Source organism: Pituophis catenifer, unplaced genomic scaffold (genome assembly GCF_029215685.1).
Source record: "Pituophis catenifer annectens isolate HBS135680 unplaced genomic scaffold, rPitCat1.0.hap2 SCAF_3, whole genome shotgun sequence".
NCBI classification, from domain to species: domain Eukaryota; kingdom Metazoa; phylum Chordata; class Lepidosauria; order Squamata; family Colubridae; genus Pituophis; species Pituophis catenifer.
This window is the reverse complement of record NW_027256883.1, coordinates 146,272,972-146,296,645: the sequence shown is the minus strand read 5'-3', so window position 1 is coordinate 146,296,645 and position 23,674 is coordinate 146,272,972. Positions and strand designations below refer to the sequence as shown.

The 23,674-nt window shown below is 35.9% G+C and overlaps 1 protein-coding gene across 1 annotated transcript; it reads right to left on the bottom strand.

The window, feature by feature from the left end:
* Positions 1 to 46: 46 nt before the first annotated feature.
* On the bottom strand, positions 47 to 23,416 carry DNAI4 (dynein axonemal intermediate chain 4). The gene is made up of 15 exons (XM_070939477.1): positions 23,298 to 23,416; positions 21,761 to 21,867; positions 20,469 to 20,625; positions 18,477 to 18,616; positions 13,934 to 14,086; positions 13,010 to 13,207; positions 10,335 to 10,576; positions 7,842 to 7,928; positions 6,998 to 7,149; positions 5,841 to 5,998; positions 4,737 to 4,852; positions 3,546 to 3,644; positions 1,504 to 1,730; positions 932 to 1,085; positions 47 to 125 (listed from the first exon to the last, which is right to left on the bottom strand). The coding sequence occupies exons 1-15, from the start codon at positions 23,345 to 23,347 to the stop codon at positions 75 to 77; spliced, it is 2,091 nt and encodes a 696-aa protein (XP_070795578.1). The 5' UTR covers positions 23,348 to 23,416; the 3' UTR covers positions 47 to 74.
* Between the last annotated feature and the right edge of the window lie 258 nt (positions 23,417 to 23,674).

Below are 23,674 nucleotides of genomic sequence, written 5' to 3'. Positions count from 1 at the left end.
ATTTTTATGGTGAGTTATTAAATGCCATGTTTTACCTCATCTTCACTTTTATTAAATATTTTAGTTAAAAAAAACTACTCTGGACTGGCTAGATTAGAGCCGATCATATCATGCAACATATCCATCTGAAAAAGAAATAAATATATACATAGGTATAAAACAAAAGGCATTTTTGAATACATTAAGAAAAGTCTATGCACTATGCGCTCTGTTCTGAAAAATCTTAAAGAAAATTTGTGTGTAATAGTATAATTAAACCTAAACATTACTGTTTTAGCACAAAACAATTTAGTTGAAATTCATCATAAACCATGTACTTTCAAATGTTATACAGGTATTCCAATTATACCAACATTCACTAATATGTTTAGCCTATAATTTTATACCTAGTTCTTAAACCTTTTTTTCCCAATATTCCCCATTTTGTAAACAAGATGAAAATGATGAACTTGGATCTTCTATTTACAGTGTATCACAACTGTCAATCCCAGACTAAAACAGCTGAAATTATCTTGTACGTCACTTTCTGGTAATTGATTGACTGATTGTTTTTCTTCTGAGACAATATTACTGAGCTCAAGCTTTAACAGCACTCAGCATTAGGTGATCCTAATTGAACTTGTCTTCAATTTATAGGCAGAAACAATGCCTTAAGAAAACACCTGTTCTGCAGTTTCATTACATTGCCTTAGCATCCACACTAAATACTGTCTGAACCAGGCTTCTCCAACATTGGCAATTTAAGACTTGTGGACTTCAACTCCCAGAATTCCTCAGCCAGCCATCATCTGAACGATGATGCAGTTATAGGCCAATATTACAACCACAAACTCAGCAGATTCAAAATAATAAATTACTATCAAGGAACAGGAGGTTTAGTTGCTTGCATCAGGTACAGAACAATGCTGACTTTTCATGCAGTGAAACTTACCTTTTTTTTGTCTGAGACGGTCATATTTTTCAGTGCATAAACAGTGACTAGTCCATCACTGTCCCCAATCAGAAGGCAATCTGCACTTTTAGCAAAAAGTACAGTTGTGAATTTCAAATTGCCAGTAGCAGGATTCACAATTAGGGGATCCAACCTATAAATAACAGAAAATGTGCAGTTGGAACTGGAGAGTTGTTTGGCATGTTCCACTTTGTATGGATATCCATATTTACCCAATTATTGTTTAATATTATTTATTTATTGTTTCCTAAAATATTTTCTATGTATTATTTTAATTATGTTACATTTTATCTACTTTTCAGACAATTGTCTTGCAAAGCAGTTTACTACTAAGCTTATTACTTAAGAGAGACATACAAGGGAAGGGGGGGATGTAGAAAAAGTTCTTCAAGGTCAGAAATATGAATAATGTAGTGGATAAATTTATTAATATGCTGGCAACGCAGTTGGTATAGTCCAGTTGTAGCCACAGAACAATAGAAATGTAGTCTATGATCTTTATTTTGTTTAGTGTTGGTCGAAAATCATTTTTAGGAAATGCTGTTACTTACGTGCTCACACTTAGATCCCAGATTTCTACCCTGGTTTCATTCACTGCTGCAAACACATAGGCAGAACTTGGAGACCACATGATATCATAAATAACATTGGTAGTGGAAGTAAAGATTAAAACTGGGCGAACTGAATCCTGGCGCCACAGCATGATAGTCCAGTCTGCAGAACAACTTAGAAACACTTCCGTGCTGAAAGGATTCCATGTGATCTTATACACAGGGCCCTTAAGGAAAAGCAAGAGAAATGTAGCGATTTAAATACAAAGATAGTACATTTTTTGAAGTAATCATATTTTGATATAGTCATGAATAGGGCAACAAAGATCAACAATGATACAGCAATACTTATGCAAAAGTATACTGCTCCTCTATAAACTCAAATTTCTTTTAGAAGATAATTGAATTCTGAACACTAATATGCTGAATGACACACTTTTAACCAGGTTAACTATATTGATTACAATCCAAAGGAAAAGCTGAATAAAGACATAATTGGATTCTTTTACATTCTGAGTCCTCATGATACTCTGCAACTTCCAGATGGATTGGCAAAGGAAGCAGATTAACTTTTGGTTCAGTTCCTGAAGAGCGAGTTTTGTATGCTCCCTTAGAAGTTGTGGACTGACTAATTTTTCCTTAATGGGAACATCCATTCTGTCTCTCCTTGTAGTTCTAAGATTTACATAATCTTCCTTGAACCCAATGCAGCAGTACCTTATCATCATCCACCTGACTTTCTAGGAGCAATGAGAGTTGCTTATGCCACTCCCTATTCTATATGGCCGAGTCACCTTTAATGTTCCTTACTGCTAACATAAATGCAATAAGGAAATTATAACAATGAGGAGCAAGGTATTGATTTAAACTTTAGATGTATGCTCCTCTACTGGCTGGCCAGGTGGTTGTTCTATTCTTTACTTCCTTATTTCCCGCTCCCAGTGAAGATCTGTGTGGCCATGCCAAGTTACTGAAGAAAATAAGTGGTGGGCAGAGGGTGAATAGAAATGCCCATAGGAACTAGGCAAGAGACACCAGGAGCCTATCAGTCCTTCTCCTAGGTTAGCAACAGAATTCAAAGAATGTCATTCTTAAGATCCTGCTGGTTGCCGCATATAAAAAATCCATCACAGGTGTAATTCACACAAAAGGGAAATAAAACACATTATATGTTTGCAATATATGTTGCATATGTTAAGTCTGGTCATTTACGAAGAAAAAGGAAAGAAAAAATGAGGGAAGTTTTCTTGAATGCAAAGCTGACTGCGAAGATACCATTCCTCCTGCCTTAAAGAGCCTTAGTAGCGCAGTGATTAGAATACATCATTGCAAGCTAATTCTGCTGACTGACAGCTGCCAGCAGTTTGGCAGTTCGATCCCCAGTGGCTCAAGGTTCACTCAGCCTTCCATCTTTCCAAGGTCGGTAAAATGAGGACCCAGATTGTTGGGGGCAATATGCTGACTCTGTAAACTGCTTAGAGAGGGCTGTAAAAGCACTATGAAGTGGTATATAAGTCTAAGTGCTATTGCTATTAAAAACCTCTCGTGGGTTATGAAAATAGCAGCAGCATTTCCAAATCTAAGCACATTTCTCTTCCCCCCTTTCAAATCTAAGTATATTCTCAAATAGACAAAAGCAGGACTGCATATTTCTGAAGTAGTTAGAATGAGGGAGAGTATCTATTCTAAACAAGCCCATAGACAGGTACCAAGAAAGATTATCTTGAGTCACAAAGCAGGGGAGGCAATAGTTCCTTCCCACCAGTGGAGGAGGGCAGCAATCCCTAAACTCTTCAGAACTGGAGCACTGCAAAGAGAAAACAACAGCTTTGCTCTGGTTTCAGGAAAAGCGGTGCAAAGTCAGAAAAAAAGTAGAGCCATTTCCCAAACTAGCCCACAGCATGAGTCTGGAAATCTCGATCTGCTTGTGAACTGCTGGAAAGCCCTCAAATTGAGATATTTTAACAGAGAAAGAGAGGGAGTAAAAACAAAACAAAACAACAGTGCGGTTTATTTGATCAGGTTTGTTTAATTTTTCTTACCTTGTGTCCTCTGTAGGTCTCCAGGTACTGCTCGTTATAAGAACAAGAACATTTATGAATATAACCTTCTTCAGTTCCTGCCATGTAGATATTAGTGTCCTGAAACAAAACCAAATTACTGTGGCCCCTTTTATTTTATTCAACTTGGATGCCTTTATGACAATCTTTAATCCAGGAAGGTTGCTTTTCTCCTTTCCAGATAATATTTAAAATTCTTAAATTCTAATGTAGGGGAATTTTCAAATGTTTAAACCACTGAATTTGACCAACGGCATTATCAGATGTTTTATTAAAACAATATAGAATAACCAACCACATTTATAAAGGCAAAAAGGGTGGATGTCAGAGGATAGGAGAGGATGGGAAGGGACCTACCATCATTTTCCAGCATTCTTCTGGACATCAGGGCAGCATAGCAAAATTGCACAAGTGACAATGAGCAGCTTTCCACTTTGAATGCCATCAGCTTAAACTCCTCTGGCTTTGGGAACCACATTTGAAAAACACTAATGAAACATTCCATTTTAGCCTCAGACTTACTACAGTCATGCCATACTTTATTTCTCTCCCCAGAAAGAGATCCTCTTCTTTCATGATATGCTATTTTTTCACATACTGTATGTGTTATATTCCAAGATGTATAAAGAGATTCGTATGTCTCCCAGTTTTCACTTCTTGGGAAGTTACCATATTGAGGGGTGGGGGGGGGGGGTGAGGGCGGAATCCTGCATGAAAATATATCTAGTTTAGATATATGGATGAGTTAAATTCCTGTTTTCTTTCTTTTATTTCTTCTTCTCCTGGAATACATTGAGCAGGATATGGTGGTGATTAAAGGAGATACTGCTCTCAATTTCCCCAAAAGCATGACTACCCAAGATTTCTGGTCTTTCCACCTGATATCAGGTAATAAAGAGCACAAGGTGTTTTACCACATTGGATAGAGCATGAAAGCTCTGCCATCTTTGAAAAGATACCCATTTCTCTGCTTAGTTTGGAGATCTAAAAAGCTGTGCCATGCAGCTTGTTCCAAACAGTTGATAGGAACAAACCACCCCTATCAGGTGCTTCGCTATTTGGGGCTATGACTTACATGAATGTTGTAAGTATTGTTGTTATAACTTACATGAATACTGATGAAATATTTCAGGCCAGGGAGTATGAATTAAGACGTTATAATCAATTAAATACCTTTGGATGAAAATCAAAGCATAGTCCTGGAGCCTGTCGAGATATAAGTGCTTCACTTTTCCTTTCTGTTCCTGTTTTTTTCTTTTCAGCTGTAGTTCGCTTTAGCTTCATTAGGTCTGTAATTTAAACAATTGCAAATATCAGCCCTGATTATGAGGGCTGTTCGGACTCTTTCTCACATACAAAAGATGCAGGATTATTTGTCCGGAATAAAGGGAAATGTCCTTATCTTTTTTTAAAACCAGATGCAAAAAATGATTGTGCATCAGATGAACATGAAAGAGGGTTTAACCTCCCCACCTACGATGCCACCCCACTACAAAATCTCAATCATGAACACAATCTCATGCTTATACAATCATTGGGGGAGAAAAACTCTCATGCAATGGAACTGCTCTCTATGTATTTTAGGTTATATACAGTTCTAAAATATTACTGCATCCCTCCTGTCCCAACCCAACAAAATTATCCAACAATTTCCCCAACTTGATATCATTTGAGTGGGTTGGATTATGACTTCCCAATTTCTGAATGGTCTCAGTCCAATATTTCTGGAAGGCACAAGTTGAGAAGACTGATCAGTACATATGGTGGAAGCAGATTTTTGAATAGATGCATTTAGCAGTTTTGTGAATAAAAAAAACATGCAAGAAGCAAGAATAATAATATTAACATATTAATTCTTTTTAGAAAACCGGATCTTGTCACTCAGTTATCAAGCAGAGAAGTGATAATGTAGATTCTTGACATTAATGTCAGCTATTCTGCAGGTGTGCTCAGCTTGATTAAATATTTTATGTGAATAAAAACACATTTATTTTTAATTTCAGTTTTTATTTCACCAGCCTGCCTATAGCAAAACGCTGAAGAAGGAAAATGAAAGAATAATGCAGTACTTTATTTCATTTTTGCTAATGATAGTAGATATTCCTGAGGATATTTTTGCATAAAAGTTCATATAGACATACAAATCTGTCATTATAAAACTATTTTTTATAAAATCCATTAACATTAAGATGATAAATCACAAATAAAAATCAACACAAGTCTTGAAATGCAAACCTTGAATTATTTCAGATAATTGTATAAGGTGAATATATTTACCTGTGCAGCTCAGTCCTTTCCGAACAAACCATTTAGTTATTCTGCCATCTGCTGAAATGGAAACGAGGATCTCTCCTTTGTCTTCTCCACTTGTTCCCCTGTCTTGCTCCACCCATCTCAGCTGCCACACAGGCCCTAAATGTTTATCGTGGGATTCGCTGAAACATATTTTCATAAAAATACAACCCCTGAGTTTATACAGCCTCTAAAGCAAAATGGTACAGAAGAAAAAAAACTGCAGGAGAACAATTACAGTGTTTCCCCTAAAATAAGACCCTCTCTTATATTATTTTGAACCCTGAAATAAGTGCTTGGCCTTATTGCCATGCACTCAAAAGCCCGATTGGGCTCATTATCAGGGGATGTCTTATTTTGGGGAAAACAGGGTATATTATATCCCTTGTTTTTATATTATATATTATACAAGCAGGCATACATGCAGCTTATGAAAATGCATTATCAACTTGGGACAGTTACCTGACACGTAAGCATAAAGTTGAAATTCTGTACACACCAGCACTATCTCTCTTACTACAAATAAATTAAAAGAATTTCACCTCTGATGGTGAAATTTTTCGGGGTTTACAGTAGATCCCAACAAATGATTTCTGTAACTTCAAAAAATTCTTAACATTGAAGAACGCTTATTTAAATAGAAGGATGAAAGGCTTAAACAGTTTGGAAATGTTCTTAAAGATTTAGCCTTAAAACACTTGAAGAGAAGCATGTTTCCTACCCACCAGCAGCACATTTTAATCAAATAAAATAAATTTGAAAGAAAATAAGACTCCTGCTTTTTTGAGATACACTTTAACTCTATTTGTTTGGAAGTGGAAGGAGATATCTCTGTTAGTGAACAGCATCAGGTGAAACAGGGATATCTCTCTGGAAAGTTGTTTCTTTCAAAGAAAACTGGCATAGTAACACTGGATTCTTAAAACTGCTTACCATTCAGAAACAGGAAGGACAAAATAATACCTGTCATCCCTCCAAATTTTCAAAGGAGCCACAACCATACAGACAAGGAATTAAGTATTAAATTAAATATTACAAAATGAGGCCTTAGCACTGCTTATAAACCTGTATTTTTTCCCAAAACAATTCATTATAACAATAAGAAGTCTGAGGAAGAGCTTAGAAGACTTATGATGTCATACCTGTTATCTAGAACTGAAGTTTGATTTCGGGACTGGACATTGTAAACTTCTATTGTCCCATTAAACAGTCCTACTGCTAGGAGGTTTGGATTCGCTGTAGAGAAATCCAATGCAGTTACCCCATGAACACAGTTGTAGATACGTTCTGGCCACTGAACAGATTGTAAAAATAAAAAGTTAAGTAAAAGAACATCACAAAATTCATAATTTTTTAAAGTTACTTTCACATTTCTAATTAAGTATATCCCTATTTGAAATTTGCGTATGTGTCTTTGTGTGTATGAAATTATTGATAGCCACAGAACCCAAGAATTCCTTTAAGGCAGGCTGTAATGGCAACTGTTTATTTTTTAGGCTGATTATTATATAGCTATTAGATACAATTTACAAAGCCATAACATCAATGCACAATGGTACGCATGTTAATAAAAACAATATAAGCCCTAGTAATTAATTTAAATAATATTTGTTTTACACCTTAAAAGTTTATGTTCTAAAAAGTATGTATTTTAATAATGTTAATAAACCACAATACTTTTAAATAATTTATAAAATTAGAAAATGATTTCTAATGCTAAAAGGTAAGGTAGGACTTCTGAGATAATATGAATTGAATTAGATAGTTTATTAAATGGCCTATCTTTCAAAAGAAAGGTAGGCTGTCAATGAATCATCTGGATTTTACCAAATGTTTTGTTATGGCTTCAGATATGCATTGGTCTGAGATTGTAAATAAATTTGATATTAAGCAAGCATGAAAAATATATTGCATCATTATCAATTGCAATAAAAATGCAACCAATTCAATTAAAATTATGTTTAATATTTTAAGTGTGTGCATTACCATAGGGTTTTTCAGTGACCAGCAGCATGCCAAGCCTTTCTTCTGCTCTTGAAAACGAAACTGCCCATAACCAACAGCTAAAAGATCCTAAGAGCCAAGAATGTGGATTACTACCAGCCAACATAACATTAAAATTGCCATGACTTTCATTTTGAGCATTTCAGTAAAGCAAGCCAATAAATAATAGAGCTTTTCCACAATGAGATGTCCTCCACATCCATAGAGACTACTATTTCCAAATTTCCAGTCAGTTTAGCACCAAATTGAGCATTGCATTCTCAACCTAAAAGGTATCAAGTTGAACAAGTTGTCTTATTGGCACAAAACAGCCTTGATAGTGTCAAATTAATACTAATACAATCATAATTCTTCAGACCCTTCATTCCTTATTGAAAAGTGGTCTGGATTTAACAGAAGATTTCCAGACCCAACTCTGCAGGCTTAGCATCTTTATTACAGATAAGAATGAATACAATAGTTCTTTGCAGGAAAAGTCATTGTTCAAGGTTTAAACTTTAGGCATCTCTCCCTGGCCCTTTCCATTTGGGGGTCACCTGATAGTCTAGTTGGTTGAGATAGGGTTATATACTGGCCTTCTCTAGTGTAAGAACTCCTGCTTCCTGTTTTACCAGCCCTTACGAGTAAAGCCACCCAAACAACTCAATAACAACTTTGCTGCCTAGGGCAGGACAGAAATAATGTTTACCAACACTGATTGCTGGGGTGGAAAATTGCTATTATAGTCTGTATTTTGTTTTAGTGACATATGCTGTAGTTAGTGATGATGGTGGAGAAACCTCTCCCAGTGAATGGTAGATGTATTCTAACTACTGTCATGATTAAGGTCTGAAAGCAGAAAGCTGGTTTGTAATTCGGCCAACTCTTAACAAGAAAAGGTTCATTGCCGCCGCCATCACCCCGAAAAGCCTTAATCCAGGGGAAATTTGATAAGTAAAAAATGATGCAGAGGGGGATTAAATTTAGGAAATATGAAGGAAAAAAGGGAAAGTAGGCTAATCAGCAAGGCTGAGAAACATATAGCTAGGAAGACCATAGAAGAAATGAAAGTCTGAAAAAAAGAAGAGAAGGATGTTAGTTATTAGATAGTTGAAAAAATATTGATAAATAAGGCTAAGGAGAAACTCTGCAATTCAAGGGGACAAACAAGGCAAAGCTTTATGGAAAGGTGGTAGAGAGACAGAAATAAAGAATCTGGACAGTTGATGTCAGACAGCAATGTAAAGTAGGCAATATATTTTAAATCTCATTCAGAGCCAAAAATCCAGCCTGAATACCAGTTGTTCATAAGCTGAGTCAAATAGGTTTAAGCAGTCAAGATTCAAAGGCAAACAGTGCTTTTAGTTGTTCTCTACAACAACTAAAGCAGTTTTTTCTTTTTGTGGGATTTTTTAGCTGTGGCCAGAAAATTCCAGGAAAAGATGTCTTTGATTTAAAGAGTTGGAAACAAATTCTGTCTATGTGTACTTGTGTGCCATGAAGCATTTTTTCCCCAAAACACTACAAAGCCCTTGTTAATCCATGAAGTCAATTTTTCAACTTCAACAACTTTGGGATATGTGGACATCAACTGGCTACGGAGTTCTGGGAGTTCAGGTCTATACAATTTAAAGTTTTTGAGGTTGAGAAAAATTCTTGGTGAATATTTACTCACTCCCTTTCTTTGGCACAAGAGTTTCTAGCAGTGGTGAAATCCAAATTTTTTTACTCCTGGTTCTGTGGGCATGGCTTGATGGGTGTGGTGTGGCTTGGTGGGCGTGACTTGGTGGGCGTGGAAGGGGAAGGATGCAAAATCTCCATTCCCACTCCACTCTGGGGCCAGCCAGAGGTGGTATTTGCCGGTTCTCTGAACTACTCAAAATTTCCGCTACCGGTTCTCCAGAACCTGTCAGAAGCTGCTGGATTTCACCCCTGGTTTCTAGGCTGGTTCCAAACTAGTTTAGAGAAACAATTAATTGCTACCTATTATCAAAATACTTTCAAACAACGTCACGTGGAATTCTCCAGTTCTGAACTAGTAGAATGGGTAATGTGCAGAATCCTTTCCTCTCTATGGTAAATTGTTTCCCTTACATTAAAAAAAAAAATGGATAAACAAACATTGTCCGGCATGGAAATCAAGGTTCCTAAGCCTCTTATTCTAATATACTTAATGTTCCAGATTTAGATATATGCAACTAGAAAAATAAAATTAGGTGCCATATTTAGGCGAATGAGAATAAGTAGAAAATTTCTCTGTGCTGTATTCTTCTCACCACAGACTTTTCATGTTCTTGAAAATGTCATAGAATGTCAAGAATGTCTGCTGAGGTAGGTATAAGAGGAAAGGAGATTCCTGAAAACTGTGTAGAAATCGTACACAAATGGAGCTCCTTTGCCCTGATCCTCTGTACCATTTACTGAGGATTTAAAGGTGGAAAGAAGCCCAGTTGCAAACATAATATATACATCATCAGAAATTTAGTGGTCTCTTACAGGGTTGAACTTGTTCCAAGCCATACAGCTCACATTGTTGCCTTTCGTCAAACTGCATCCATAGGACCACAAGGCTTCCATAAATGGTGGTGGTAGTTCTTCTTGTCGTTCACCAAACTCTAACAGCAAGGATGATTTCATTGATGTCTGTTCTTCTTCAGCCGCTTCTTCCTCCTCCTTTTCCTCCTCCTTTACTGATATATTATCAAATTCTGATTCACTATATTCAGATTTTTCTGGCTCTAAGAATATAAGCAGAAGAACAAGAAAACTACTTTTCACTCTCCCTTTGAAATATAAACAGAGAAGTCATCTACTGTGGAGATTAGCTCTATAGGAGGTGTTCTTGTTTGATAAACACAACATAATTGAACCTAGTTTTAGACAGGATTATTTTCTATCCAAATGGCAATGAGATCTGAAGCTATCTCCATTGAAATTACAAATTAAAATGTAGAAACATTCTCACATATCATGTTCTATTAAGGAAGATACAGTATGTATCACCAATACTTGAAAAAGTTCAGCCCTGCTTAATGTTCCCAGTGTGGGAAAAGCTTCAACAGCAAAGCCAGCTGGATCCAAAGAGTCTGCAGCTTTTTTTGGACCTGGGAACTCCTTCCTTCAATCTATCACTGGAATCTTATTTTTAATGCTGCACTATATTATTGCCTTTTCGTAGTTTCTAAGGCTCCAGTTTCAAAAATCAAAGGAACACTGGCATTTGTAGCTAATTATAAATCTAAAATGAAAACAGCTCCTGGTAAAAATTAGAATTCTACATCAATGAAGAAAAAGAATATTTTCTCCTTTACAATTCATCATTCCTCCTCCTCCTCCCTCCCTTTTCTCCTTCAAAATGACATTAAACTTTCCATATGTTGGCTAAACAGCCACCTGCCTGCTTTTTCAGATGCCTTATTCCCAACATTCACAAGCCAAAATATATTGGCTGGTGAATATATTTGTGGGAACTATAGACCCACAAATCTAAAGAGAAATTATTAGGTCTTATTCATTTATATACAGTGTTTTCTCAACTTTTTTGAGTATAAGCTCCAAGAGCAAAGGCATGATATAAATGCAATAAAGCGTGCCACAGACACTTAAAGGACTAGTCTTGCTGCCAAGATCCTACTCTTCTATGCAATGTCTGAAATGTTCTCATTTTCTCCTTAAAAAAAAAAAAAGTTTCCCAATATCCACAGATTACTTGTCATGGTATCTACCATCTTCATATCTCTTCTGAATTAACAAGATAAACATTTTCATGTTTTGAAAAACAAGGACCTAGTGTTAAGAAAAGCTTTTAATGATTTGTTTATTTCTAGCATTGCCTCCAAAAAAACAGGACTAATTTGTTATAAAGAATGTCCAAAAGGGAGAAAAAAATACATGGAATAGAATAAATAAATGGAATGGTAGAAATTCATTCATTTATTCATTCATTCATTCATTCATTCATTCATTCATTCATTCATTCATTCATTCATATTTTCCTTTTTCTCTCTGAATCTACTAAACCTCAGGGCAGTTTACAATTAGCAACCAAACAATTTTAATAAAAGGAACAGAATTATAAGGTTGGGAGGAGGAAGAAAGAATTCTTTTTTTACATGTCCATGGGAAGATATGTTTCTTTGGATTCGTGTAGGCAATTTTGTCTGGATTTTAGTTGTTCTTCTTTTTTTTAAGCTATCAGTATAGTACTATATTCATTAAGACACGTTTTAGAAAATGTTGCCTCTGTATGCTTCTGGGAGGACTACCAGCTTTCCTTCTGTAAAATGTTTTTCTGGCATCAGGGATCATCCTACCCTCTTCGTTTGTACTTACAGTTCTATGGTGGAAGTTACTTTAGTTCCTGTTTTGTGAAATGGATTTGGTCCCAAAATATGAAAGTTCATAAAACCTATGTGCACTGCCTAGGGGCTCAGACCCTTCTTCTGCCTTTTACTTACATTTCTAAAAAAAAAATTCTTTAAGTCTCTTGAGTTTGCCTTGTAGGAAAATGTTTTTTGTAACTGGCCACATTTATCTTGACATTTGGAGAAAAGTCAAGCCTTGAGGAGCTCTGATTTAATTCTTCAACAACAACAAAATAATGAGGGTGACACTGATGTCTTTTTGAGGGGCCTGGTGGCTCAGCAGACTAAAAGCATTGTGATTAACACCAGCTGTCTGCAATTACTATAAGTTTGAATCTCACCAGGCTCAAGGTTGACTCAGCCTTCCATCCTTTCTAAGGTAGGTAAAATGAGGACCCAGTTTGTGGGGGCAATAAGCTGACTTTGTATAAATATACAAAAGTATGAAGGCTATTGCTTAACATTGTAAGCCGCCCTGAGTCTCCGGAGAAGGGCGGCATATAAATCAAATTAAAAACAAAAAAAAAAGGTGTAACCCACTAACTGAAGACCTTTGTTCTAAATTGTAGGTATCAAAACATTCTAACACCTCATTTGTAAACCAGGTTAACATTTTCTTTTCAGGAAGCAAATTAGGACTTGTATAAATAAAGTTGATTCATTAGCAGTGGGTTTGAGAACTCCTTCCCTATTCTTTCTTCTAAGAATAACATTACTGTATTGTATATTTACGTAAATTTTTTTTTACAATAAGAGAAATTGTTCCTGAACTCAGGCTGATGAGTAAATACCTGATCACTTATGTACCTATGAGGATAGGAAGTTGCCGATAAGCTGCAAGTTTAGACTGGAAAATATTCTCCATTAGGACTCTTTCCATATAAAATAGATCCTGATTAAATTTGTCAGATTTAAATATAACTTCTGAGTGGTCTTCTGTTTCTTCCTGAATTCGGGAGAGAATTACACTTTCAAGATCAATAATGGAACTTGAAGTAAAGCTTTCTGAAAGGAGAAAAAAAAACCCAGCAAATGTTACAAAGAGAAGATCTGAAGTATTAGAAGAAAGAGAAAATAATGTTCAGTTTTTCATTTTCTGAACTATCTTGGAATTTTAAGGGCAGAATAAACATCTATTAATAAATAATGTATTAAATGTTACAATACGGTGTTTTGTTTTATATTCTTCTATTTTTCCAGAGGAGATTACTTTGACATTTCAGTCTCCAATTCAATCTACAATTTGGATACATGTATATGTGTGTGTTTCTGTGTGCCTATGAGTGTTTTGCATGCACACCTTGAAACCATTTCAATAGAGATGGAATTCTAGGCTGTAAACTATTCCTTCAGTATTTATATATTGTTAATGTAAAAATCAGTATTAGTGCATTTTTTTCATAAATGCTGAAATGTTACGCACTGAAGAGTAAACTCCATTTTAAAAAATGGATTTTTGTCTAGATTAACATTTATAGAATTACTCATTAGGATTTATTTGATCCCATATCAGAAAATTGCAAGAAAAATAAAAAGAGAATTCATTTCATTGTGATAACCCAAGTCAATAGCAATAATACCTCATCATTTTTAATGATATAATCTAGTTAAAAGGGTAAAACCACCCCGATATACTTTTTTACATATAATAATCTTGATATACAGGTAATATGTAAATCTTGGTATGGCTGGGAGAAGATATGGAAATTTAAATATAGTATGTAAAAGTACCTTCCATAGAACCAAGGGACATAGCTTTGTCACGCTCTTTGGCTGCAGCTGGTTTACCAGCCACTGTAGTTAGCGCTCCACTAATTGTTTCTGCTGTTGCTTCTTCCAAAGCATTAAAAGAATCAAATAAATCCCAGGTAGTGGCCATTATCTCTATGGAAAAAAAGAAGACATGATTAGTTCTGTTTTTGTTCTATATGTAAATACCACATATTTGTGTTACAAGGAAATACTGCTGATATATTTCAGAAAAGCAAACTGGTTGAATTTCTTTAACTAGTTTAAGAAGCTAAGATAACTATAACTAGATATCACGGAATTCTCATGTTTTCTTTGTATAACTGCACATTCTTCCAGAGGATCATAAAGGATGTGTTTGTATTGTTAGACTAGACTAGACTAGACTAGACTAGACTAGACTAGACTAGACTAGACTAGACTAGACTAGACTAGACTAGACTAGAATAGACTAGAATAGAATAGAATAACAGAGTTGGAAGGGACCTTGGAGGTCTTCTAGTCCAATCTCCTGGTCAGGCAGGAAACCCTACACCACTTCAGACAAATGGTTATTCAACATCTTCTTAAAAATTTCCAGTGTTGGAGCATTCACAACTTCTGCAGGCAAGTTGTTCCACTTATTAATTGTTCTAACTGTCAGGAAATTTCTCCTTAGTTCTAAGTTGCTTCTCTCCTTGATTAGTTTCCACCCATTGCTTCTTGTTCTACCCTCAGGTGCTTTGAAGAATAGTTTGACTCCCTCTTCTTTGTGGCAACCTCTGAGATATTGGAACACTGCTTTCATGTCTCCCCTAGTCCTTCTCTTCATTAAATTAGACATACCCAGTTCCTGCAACCATTCTTCATGTTTTAGCCTCCAGTCCCCTAATCATCTTTGTTGCTCTTCTCTGCACTCTTTCTAGAGCCTCAACATCTTTTTTACATCGTGGCGACCAAAACTGAATGCAATATTCCAAATGTGGCCTTACCAAGGCATTATAAAGTGGTATTAACACTTCACGTGATCTTGATTCTATCCCTCTGTTTATGCAGCCCAGAACTGTGTGGCTTTTTTGGCAGCTGCTGCACACTGCTGGCTCATATCTAAATGGCTGTTCACTAGGACTCCAAGATCCCTCACAGTTACTACTATTAAGCAAGGTACCACATATACGGTCCTGTGCATTTTGTTTTTCTTCCCTAATTGTAGAACCTTGCTTTTTTCACTGTTGAATTTCATTTTGTTAGATAGCGTGTTGTTCAAGTCTGTCAAGATCCTTCTGTATCTTGAGCCTATCTTCTGGAGTGTTGGCTATTCCTGCCAGCTTGGTGTCATCTGCAAATTTGATGAGTTCCCCATCTATCCCCTCGTCCAAGTCATTGATGAAGATGTTGAAGAGTACTGGGCCTAAAACAGAGCCCTGGGGTACTCCACTGCATACTTCCCTCCACGTAGATGCAGTTCCATTGAGGACTACACGTTGAGTGTGATTGGTCAGCCAGTTATGAATCCATCTGGTGGTGATGCTGTCTAACTCACATTTTTATCTAGTAGTAGGTTATGGTCTACTTTATCAAATGCTTTACTGAAGTCCAAGTAAATTATATCGACAGCATTCCTCTCGTCCACTAATTTTGTCCCTTTGTCAAAGAATGCAATAAGATTAGTCTGGCATGATCTGTTTTTGACAAACAGATGTTGGCTTTTGGTTATTCCTTTGTTTGTTCCTAGGTGTTTGGTGATTCGTTGTTTGATTATCTTTTCCAGAATCTTCTCTGGTATTGAGATCAGGCTGATAGGTCTGTAGTTTCCTGGATCTGGTTTTTTGTTTTTTTTTTGAAGATGGGAACTACATCAGCTCTTTTCCAGACCTCTGGCATAAAGTATGTCATGTCAATTTTCTAAACAGACTTCTCCATTTTAATTTTTTAAATTATTTTTTAGGGAGGTGTATAATTGCTTCCACTCACCTCACAGGGGCAGCATTCTTGCACAAATCTACCCTATACTTTTAAAGTATTTTTTTAAAAAAGTAAAAGCATCCTTGAGTACTGGTGGTTTGGGCCATGAAATTTTACTGGCAATATTAAAAAACTGGTTTGCTATTGCCTTCTACTGGTATTCCCCCACCCCCTAATTTCCATGGCTATCCAACAACTTGGCCGTTCCTTTACCCAGACACTAACTAGTGCTGACTCTGCTTACTTCTGAGCCAAGGTCAATTTGGTTCTGCTGCCATCTACTGAGGTTTTAAAATACATACACCTATACAAAAAAGAGGAAGTCACTTATCTCCTTAGTTGTACTGACTAGAAATTAGGCTCACTTGGATTTGAAATTGAGCTATGGAGAAAGCAAAGGTGCTTAGAAACTGGAAAATTGTGAGCTCCAGTCCGCCCATAGACATGATAGCCCGCTGTATGTCTTTGGGTCAGATACTCTCTCTCTCAGCACAATCCATCTCACAGAATTGTTTATGTGGGGAAATTTAGAAGACAATTTTGAGTTAATCAAAATAAAAAATAGGATATAAGGATATAATAAAAACAACAAGATCAACAATAAATGTCCCACACTAAGCAGAAACTGAAGCTAAAAGGATTATTTCAACAGGACAATAATTAGAAACATACTGCAAATCGAGTATGAAGTACTTTCAGGAAAGAACAATAAAAAATTGGGAATGAATTAGACTTGAATATTATTGAAAAATATTTCCTGGCTAGAAAAAAAGAGGACAACAGCAAGGAAAGCTCTGGGAGAAAAAAAAATCTCAAAACAATTCTTAGTTGGTTACAGGAAATGTTTGGAAGTTGTATATTTTAGTGAAAGGTTCTTTTGTCTTGATATAAAGGGTGTCCAAATTTTTACACCTACGATATTCACTGTTTTTCTACACTATTTATTTATTATAGTTTATTTAACATCCACTTCAAATCATTCTTGGCCATCTACATAGCGTTGGATGTATATAAAAATACACATACAAGTAGTCCTCAGGTTAGTTGTTCAGTGACCATTCAAAGTTACAATAGCACTGAATGAGGGGAACTTATGACCTGTCCTCAGAGTTCCAGCTGCCACATATCCCCACAATCATGTGATCACCATTTGTGACCTTTCTTGCCAGTTTCCCACAAGCTTAGTCAATAGGGAAGTTGGTAGAGGAGGTCATAAGTCACTCCTATCACTTTTTCTCCCAAAGATCCCCACATGAAGTACGAGATCCCTGGATCTGTTACCCCATAAACCCCCACCTGCACTTTGTAGCATCTGCCCCCAGCCCCCATTAGTTCACCCATTGCCCCTGCTGGTCTGCTTGGGGTCATAAGTGCCTGCCTATGGCACTCATCTATTCACCCCAGGGGTGAAATCTAAAATTTGTTACTACCGGTTCTGTGGGCGTGGCTTGGGGGGGTAATGTGACTGGGTGGGCATGGCCAACTTTTTTTTTTTTTTTAACTTTTAAAAGCATTTTTGCTACAACCTTAAGAGGTTGCAGAAAAAATGCTTTTTAGAAGCTTCTGACGATCAGGCAAGTCAGCTGGGATCGCCAGAAGCTTTTAAAGGCATTTTTTTCCCCTACAACCTCTTTGGCCGAGCAGGTTGTAGAAAAAATGCTTTTAAAAGTAAAAAAAACACCCTCTGATGATAATGTGGCTCAGCTGGGTATGAGGGGGGGGCATAGGGATTTTTGCTACCGGTTCTCCGAACCACCCGCCACCATCGCTACCGGATCAGGATCAATCCGGATCAATCCGGTCCGAACCGGGAGCATTTCACCCCTGATTCACCCCTACTTCTTACTTATTGACCTGCTTGTTTAGGATTCCAGTCATGTGAGGGTCTCTCTTAACCATGAGGTTTTGGATTATGACAGCAACTGGGACTACTGGGATTGTTATTGCTAAGTAATGCAGTCATGTAATGATGTTGTATTTTATGAGCCACATTGCTTAACAACAGAAATTCTGGTGCCAATTGCTTGTATTTTCACCCCTAAAGTCTACTGCCACTATATGATTTTAATAGATAGATACATTAAATAATTAAACAGGCATCAAATCTTACTCCCCGCTCAGTGTGAAACCATTGTGAAAACATTTGATTTATTCTTTCCTTTTACCTCCATATCCTTAAATCTTATTTAGCAACCGACTTTTAATTCCATAGTCAAGTGTTCTATAATTCAAGTCTATCCTCTTTATTATAATCTTTTTAAAAAATCAATATATAGAGGGCAATTTTCTCATATACATCTGTAGAATGCTGAACTGTACAAACACAACTTTAAAAAATGTACAGATGTAGACGTAATATTTTATATTAGTTGATACAATTTCATAAGAAATCTTTAGAGGCAATATTCATTATTTCTGCCAAAAGAAAAGAAAAAGTTGCATAAGGACCAAACAATTTTCTTGTTTATGTATTTACATAGGAAACTCAAAAAAAATATTCTGGTGTTGCTTCCAAAGTTGAAACTATATATCTTTCTATAGAGTGTCAATGATCTATTTTAAAAAATTCCCACTAATTTACCTTTGTCAGCCATTACAATTTTGTCACATTGTACTTCCTTTGTCTTTGGTGCTCCATTCAATGTTTGCATCATTCTATTGGCATATTGATCATTGCCAAGTCTGTTTTTACAGAGTTCCATATAAGCAATATTCTTTTTCCTTTGGAAAACAAAAGATATGCATTCAAAATGCTGTATGCAAATATTTCAACTTCAACCAGATATCTTTTTCTTTTGCAGATATCTTCTTAGAAATAATATGTCCATAGATATTGTACATGGAAACTAATTCTTAAATGGTACTACAACAGATGTGGAATTCTGAAGTTGCAAACTTCAGCTTGGAGTAAGTACTCTGTTGGATTTGCTTTTAAGCAGATATGGATACAATTGTACTGTAAAATGTTTTGGAATTCTTTTGAGGGAGTACTGAAGTTTGCATTTTTCTAACCAGATTAACAGTTGGGAATCAGTAGATAAACAATATTTTTGACACTGCACATTTTTGTATTTCTTTCTGCACAGTTTTGTTTTATGCAATTGCCCATTAGATTCTTAGGATCTAGAGAAGAGGTGAGCAACCACGGTCCCTTTACGACTAATGGATTTCAACATATGGCTGGCTCAGGAATTTTGGGAGTTGAAGTCCACAGGTCATAAATGGGCCATAGTTGCCCACCTAGATCTACAAGAAATAACTGTTACAGCTCACTTGCAGATAGATATAATGATGCAAATAATATTTGTGTTGTTTTCCCATAGCTGACTCGACTGTAAAACATTAGATATGCTCAATGGTGGCAAGTTTATAGTATGAAACCAATTATTTGGGAATGTATCAAGCAAGAAACAGATGATTGGACTGCTAGTTTACCATTTTTTACAGTGACTAGCAGTGATTGAGAGGCTCTTGTGGAGTGAGACACTTGTGATGAAATACAAATGTGATTTTGAGAATTACAGTAGGAGCTGGCCAGAGACTTAGTGATGATGGCTATTGAAATACTTCAAGTCCTCTTTAATCATACATGCCCTCCTTGACAATGTGACCCTTCATTCTGCTGTGCAACATGACCATTTTTTAAAATCTCAGACATACTTTATGCATTATCAGTGATTGCTAATTTAATGAAAACATATAAAGGACTTATAATTGGATATCCTAACATTTAATGACTTTTTTCTTTTTAAACTAGCTTTTTGAGATTGTAGGAAGGAGTTGAGAATCATAATTCAAAACATCTGAAGGGAAAGTTGGAAAATATTGTCCTAAAACATAATACAAAATAACTTGTAAATTAATCTAGAATAGATATAATAGTAAACTACAGTATGCACATACTTTTCTTCCTGTGCAACCATGACATGATGGAAACTTTCACTTATGGTTTAAAGTACTTAGATTGGATTTTTAAATTAACTGTGGCTTATTAAAATAATCCAGTTTCATATAAGACACTCTTCAAAACTTGAACTTTACATGAACCCATCTAGTTTTATGAATCTATGTCCATGTAGTCAGCAGGAGTTGAGCTAAACTCAAAGGGATATTTGATTTGATATTTCACTAGGTTCCGATATAAAGCTAAAGTGTAACCAATTAAACGTTAAACAGGAGATTATCTTTTCCAAGTACCTGTACAAGAGGAAAAAGGGAATGCACAAGACAAAAACTGCTTTAGATAATGCTAAACTATAACTCAGTGTAACAGTAAAATACTTTGTTGCTAGGAAACAAGGTAGAAGGCAATATGTGGCTCTCAAATCTTGTTCCACAATTCCCACTATTCTTCAGTACTGGTTGTGCTGTCTAGAGCTGTTGGGTATTACAGTTCAACCTAGAATGAACATAGATTGCTCTTTCTTGATACCGCAGAAACAAAATATATTTTGTTATATTTGTAATACAAACCATCATAGGAACAAATTCTGAATTTATAAGTTACATTTCATTGCAAAGTTGCTAACGAGAGGCAAGGTTATGTACATAATAGCCATTGCACTGTGCTTACTTGACATCTTCGGCTTCTTCAGCTTCTGAGGATATCATATCAGTTGGCATGTTAAACAACCAAATTGTTTCTGTCTCAGTCAGTAATATATCCACAGTCTTTTCTAAATCTTGCTTTGTCAGTTGTTCTAACATCTCCTCTCTTCTAACCTGGACATCTACCATGAAAGAAAATGAATTCATACTTTGCATTTAGAACAGCATGTATAGGTCATATACAGGTTACTGAACATAATGAACATAAACATTTTTTCTTTTATATGAATAGGCTTTTCTTCTAAGGTGTAGAGCAGGGATGTCAAACTCATGTTGTCACGGCGGCACCACGTGACGTATTAGGAATTTTTTCCCCTTTGCTAAACTGGGCATGGGCCTGGCCAGCGCGTGATGCATCCAGTCTGTGGGCAGGGAGTTTGACAGCTCTGGTGTAGTGACTTCATTGGCATATAGACATGCTAGAGAGAGTGAATACCTAAAAGCAACATACAGTGTGCTCCTCTGCTCATGATGTTGCTTTAGGAACATTTGGTAAAAGAAGACTTTGATGTAGTAAGTATAATTCTGTTCAATAAACTGGGGTAAGGGCAAGTAATACTTAAAACTAGCCAAGACATAATATCAACCACTTTTTAAAGAACATGTTACGTGGGAGATACAGAGGAGCACCCATAGCATAGAGCTAGAAACAGAGAGTGTGCAGTATTGACCATTTTAGGCTAATCACCAAGACAGTAACTGGACTTGTTATTTACTGATATTGATGCCTTTGATTTTATTGAACATCAAAACATTTTTGTACTACCATGTTTCCCTGAAAATAAGACCCTATCTTATATATTTTTTTAACCCCGAAATAAGTGCTTGGCCTTATTTTCAGGGAGGACTTATTATTTTGGGGCGCGTGGAGCAAGACGCGAATCCTCTTGCCTTCTTACCTGATTTCAAGCTGTCTCCCTAACCCTAACCAGAGGAAATGGTGGGCACTGGCTGTGCGTTTAAATATTTTCGGGGAGGGCTTATTTTCAGGGAGGGTTTATTATCTGGGGACGTTTTATTTTTGGGGAAACACGGTATAGTTATTTTATTATACTGTACATTATTATCATCATCATCATCATCATCATCATCATCATCATCATCATCAGATATTTCTCCCTCTTTTTTTATATCTTATATAACTCAGGTTGTAGTACAAACTGCCATGAGTCTAGTACAGGCCAGCAATGTATATTAATGATGTAGAAAGAGAAGGAAAATGATTATTAAAATATTTGTTTTTATGTAGATTTTTACCTGTAAAACTAGAAATTGTGTCTCGTCTAAATCCAGGCTCTACAATCTCTTCTGCCATTGACTCAGTAGAAGCACTTGATTTTGTAACACTGCCACTCCCATACGTTCTGTAGTTTCAATAGAACATTTTATAAGTAATGGAAATGAAATAGCAAATGACAAAGAAGGAATATTACATATCAACAAAAAAAATATTCACAGAACTACTGATAGCTTAGTAGTTTTCAGTTGTTTATAATATTATCTATTAGAGGACAAACATTTACATGTAACATATTTACACTGACTTTGTAATAGAAAAGGCAAATACATAAGAACTGAGGAGACATTGATTTGAAATTAGCATGCTCCATTCTTCATGAATTAGTTCACGAAATATTTCTAGTCTAATTCACATAATATGATTTCTGATTAAGTTATGTTTCCAAATTAGCTAAATGCCTGCCACAAGGACAAGAAGAATGATACATGAAAAAAGAATTAATCAATAAATTAAACTGCCTTATAATAGAATGCAGTTCATTTCTCTCTGTGTATTTTTGTAGGACGCAGTAATTAATTCTTCACTTGATGAAGTCTATGGGCTAGAGTTCAATAAGAATGAACTTAGGTAAAGTCCAATTCATATGGCTTCTTCCCACCACAATATACATAAGAGAAATTCCACCAGTTTATGTTTTCAATCAACCATGCCTTAACAGTTACAAAACAGATCTTATAAACTATTCCTCATTTTAATAATTGTATTTTTTTTTTAAAGAATGCTTCAATTACTTTAATTATAGTGGGGAAAGCTGGCTTACTTTAAGAAATGTAGTTTAAGTGTTAGCCACTGTTTGAGCTTCAGGAGCTATTAGCTGTGGAGTTAAACTACAGCAGATGAAGAAACTTTCAGTATCTTGTCAAGAAGGAAACCTTTAGTTTTCTGCATCTGCTTCTCATCATCTTTACTGGTAGGCCCAAGCTTTCCAATATTTTAATAAAATTATATTTTTCTGTTTTGTTGTTGTTGATTCAATTAACATTTGTTATTTGTGAAACTTACAACAAATAGCAAATCCTTTGTTACAGTACAGTATTCAGCAAAGCTGCCCACCTTTACCCTTGCTTTTTGACTTAATTCTTGAACGTTTAGCTACTATTGTTAGGCAATCTTCAGATATTATTGTTGTTTCTTTGGCACATTATGAACATTTAAATTGTAAATTTGATATTTTAGTTCTCTGACTAATTTTATACAGATAATACAGTATATTGGAAAGTATTCTGTTATAAGATCAATTGGGATAAATCATGTGATAAACAACAGTATTTAAGACCTTTATGTAGATGTTACATTAGAACAGGGCTGGCAAACCCGCGGCCTGCGGGCCAGATGTGTCATGCGCTGGCCACGCCCACACCTGGTTTAGCGAAGGGGGGGGAAGTCATAATATGTCAAGTGATGCTGCCATGACAATGCGAGTTTAACACCCCTGCATTAGAGGAAATCAGTATGGGTTTTGACAAAGTGATTTTATGTGTTGTCATATCATACCTGGAAAATGGACCGGCTAAACTAATACTAGCTACAGAAGTTTGTTGCATTGATAAAGAAGATAAGAAATCAGGTTGAGTCACCCCAGCAAAATCATGTACTGATAAAATTTTGCTTTGTCTGTGTGCGACATTCAATTCTGGACGATAAAGTGGACGAGGTGTCACATCTTTTCCCTGATCATCAAAAACCTGTAGATGTAATAAATAACAAAAGTACAGTAAAAGAGCTCTATTCTTCCCTCAGTCCCAGTCTAGAAACCAATAGACTTGCAGTTGTTGCCACTAAGAAGTTAATATGATATGGCTTACTTTAAGACTGCAGCTTTGAGCTGATATTTTATGCATAAATTTAGAAGAAAGGAAAACGAGGCACAT